Source organism: Petaurus breviceps, unplaced genomic scaffold, assembly GCF_028583685.1.
Source record: "Petaurus breviceps papuanus isolate PSGF00001 unplaced genomic scaffold, PetGlider_PUasm1.0 188, whole genome shotgun sequence".
In the NCBI taxonomy this organism is placed as follows: Eukaryota; Metazoa; Chordata; class Mammalia; order Diprotodontia; family Petauridae; genus Petaurus; species Petaurus breviceps.
This window is the reverse complement of record NW_027185804.1, coordinates 42,410,794-42,414,079: the sequence shown is the minus strand read 5'-3', so window position 1 is coordinate 42,414,079 and position 3,286 is coordinate 42,410,794. Positions and strand designations below refer to the sequence as shown.

Here is a 3,286-nt window from a genome sequence, read left to right as displayed (position 1 = left end):
TAAAGCCATTATTGTGCTAACCTTTATTTTGATTTTAAAATAATTTGAATGTATGTGTGAGCTAATTTTATTTGATAAGAGCTATGTACATTTTAATTTCATGAGATCAGAGTAAGGATTGGAACTTAAATTTAATTATTTTAGAAAACTCCTTCTTGAGGATATTTTCTCATTATTATTTGTCCTTTCTTATAGACAATGACATCAGGAAGATTATGCCATGACTTTCAATTGAATTACATTTGAGTGACAGAGGGCTGTGCAAAGTCACCAACCTCATTTCTTCCTCCAGAGTCATCTGGGTCCAACGGCCAGATATCTAGATAGATATACCTCTAGATCAGTACAACTGGTGATGGCCCAGGTTGCAGTCGGAGACCTTGGCCTTTTTAAACTAAGTTCATCACTCTACCAATGCAGGACACCTTTTGTTTTCAATTTATAATCTTACAGGGATGGCTAGGTGGCACAGTGAATAGAGCACCGGCCCTGGAGTCAGGAGGACCTGAGCTCAAATCTGGCCTCAGATACTAAACACTTACTAGCCATGTGACCTTGGGCAAGCCACTTAACCTCCAGTTGAACTCCAAAAAAAAAAGCAAAAAAAATTATAATCTTACAGAGTTTCCAAGAGCATTCAGAGTTTAAGTTACTTGACAGGGTTACACGGTCAGAAAGATCTGTCTTCGTGTGAATAGCTGATTATAATCTACCATAACACACTTTTGCCTTGGCCAGTATGGAGTTCAGGGTGTTCACAGATTTTTGAATATATGTGAAAGAAGAAAAATCAAGGACAGGAATTTCACAAACACTATGTGATATTTCAACTCTGTTACTGCTTTAATAAATACTTTTTGAATGGAACTGAATTAGAATTCAGAATGAAAACAGAATTGGAGTTTTGGAACTCATCAGGACTTCAGAATTTATTTCAATATCCCACTTTATAGATAATGAAATTGAGGTTAATAAAGTTATGTTACTTGTCCTCTATTACCCAGGGAGCTAATGGTACAGAGTAGAACCCTATTTCTTGTCTTTTAATAAAGGACTCTTCACTTTACGCTTTGATGCCTCTTTCCCTCTTGTAACCATTTCCTAAATCAATATACTGAATTATTGCATTTTAATTAATTTCAATACACTTTGGGGCAGCTAGGTTATGCAGTGAATACAGCACCAGTCCTGCAGTCAGAAAGATGTGAGTTCAAATACAGCCTTAAACACTGGTCAAACTCACTAGTTGTGTGACCTTGGGCAAGTCACTTAACCCCAATTGTCTTCCCTTCTCCCCATCCCCCCATAAAACAATACACTAAGAAAACACACGATTCATTTGTCCCCTGTTTTTAGGGAGGTGATAAAAATGTTTTACCTATGAATAAAATCATCTGGGTACTTTGATTCTCTGTATTGCTTTCCTGAAGGCCTCCTTCACATCCTTGTTCCTGAAGCTATAGATTATGGGATTGAGCAAGGGATTCACCACTGTGTAGAACAGGGCAGCCAACTTGTCCTTTTCCAGGGAATAGGTGGAGCTGGGTCTTGAGTACATGAAGAGGATGGACCCATAGAAGACCATGACAGAGATCATGTGGGAGGCACAGGTGGAGAAAGCCTTCCGCCTCCCTGAGGCTGAGCGGATCCGAAGTATGGCCAGGAGAATATTGAAGTAGGATATCAGAATAGCTAGTATGCTAGACAAAACTGCAAAACCCACCATTCCCAGGAGAACCTTCTCATAGACCTGTGTGTCAGTGCAGGACATCTTTACCAGGGGTGGCACATCACAGAAGAAGTGGTCAATGATGTTTTTCCCACAAAATTTCAGGCGGAATGTGTTAGCAGTGTGGGCTATGGCATTCAAGAACCCAACTATATAGGACCCAGCGACCAGTCCAACACAGAGAGACCTGGACATGGCAGCTGAATAGAGAAGGGGGTTGCAGATCGCTACATAACGGTCATAGGCCATTGCAGCAAGGAGGTAACACTCAGTGTAGGCCACAACACAGGAAAAGAAAAATTGGGCACCACAACCTGCTAAGGATATACGTTTGTCTTCTGAAATACAGGTGGCCAGGATTTTGGGGGTGTACACTGATGTATACCAGAAATCTAAAAATGACAGACTCCCGATGAAAAAATACATCGGTGTATGCAAACGGGCGTCAATTCTGATTAAGATAACTAGAGTCATGTTCCCTGCCAATGTTACCAAATAAAGAGACAAAAAAGCTCCAAAGAAAACCAGTTGCATCTGGGGGTCAGCTGAGAAGCCAATTAAGATGAATTCAGTCAAGGTGGTCCGATTCCCCACTTCCACAGACATAGTGGTGGCAACCTGATAGAATCCAAGAAACATCAGAGAGAGATAGAGAATTTATTCATTCATGTGATTTAGACCTGGAGTCATCCCAGAGGATAGAGCTTTATAGCGGGAGCCACATTTTGCCTCAGATACTGATCATATGTGTGATTCTGAGCACATCACTTAACCTCTATGTCCCTCAGACTGTTCATCTGTAAAAGTGGACTAATAATAGCAACCATCTCACAGGATTATGGTGAGGCTCAGAGGAGACAATTTATTTAAAGAGCCCTGTAAAATATAAAGCAACAGATAAATGCTATTTCATTACTATTTAGGTTTTCCCCATCATTTTATGGAGAAGGAACCTGGGCAATCAAAAATGTCAGTCCTTGAAGAGACCTTAGAATATGGAACACAGTCTATTAGATCCATGTATAGAATATAGTGTGTCTGAATTAGAAAGGGCTTTAGAATATAACACAGAAAGCAAGGGTGATGCAGGAGCTTGGAGATCATCTACTCAAGCTTTCTCATACGTCATACAATTGTGGCTGAAGAGGTGGAAAGGCCCTCAAAGGTCTTTTCATTTCTCTTTTTTTTTTGGGGGGGGAATTTTTTAACCTTACACTTAAATACAAAATAAGAAATGAAAGAGAAACAAACTTAAATACTAAAACAATACAAAATAAGAAAAAAGAACACTGGTAGGGAAGAGCAGAATTTCAGAGAAGATTAAAAATAAATGGAAAGAAATTTCCACTTCAAGAAACCCTATATAATAAATGCTGCATTGTGTTGAAAGCTGCCTACCCTTTCTTTGCTTCATGTAAGTTTTCTTTTGTTGTCTTCTGTGTGCTTTTTGCTTTGTTCTCCCCACCTACTTCCTACTCCTTTCCCAAAGGCTACAATTAAGTGCGTGGATACACAAACACACATGCATATGCATACATATATGTGTATGTATATATG

General features: G+C 39.4%; 1 protein-coding gene across 1 annotated transcript; it reads right to left on the bottom strand.

Moving 5' to 3' along the window:
* Positions 1–1,390: 1,390 nt before the first annotated feature.
* LOC138163372 (olfactory receptor 9G4-like) lies at positions 1,391–2,368 on the bottom strand. Its single transcript, XM_069090882.1, has one exon. The coding sequence runs from the start codon at positions 2,366–2,368 to the stop codon at positions 1,391–1,393; it is 978 nt and encodes a 325-aa protein (XP_068946983.1).
* Positions 2,369–3,286: the final 918 nt, after the last annotated feature.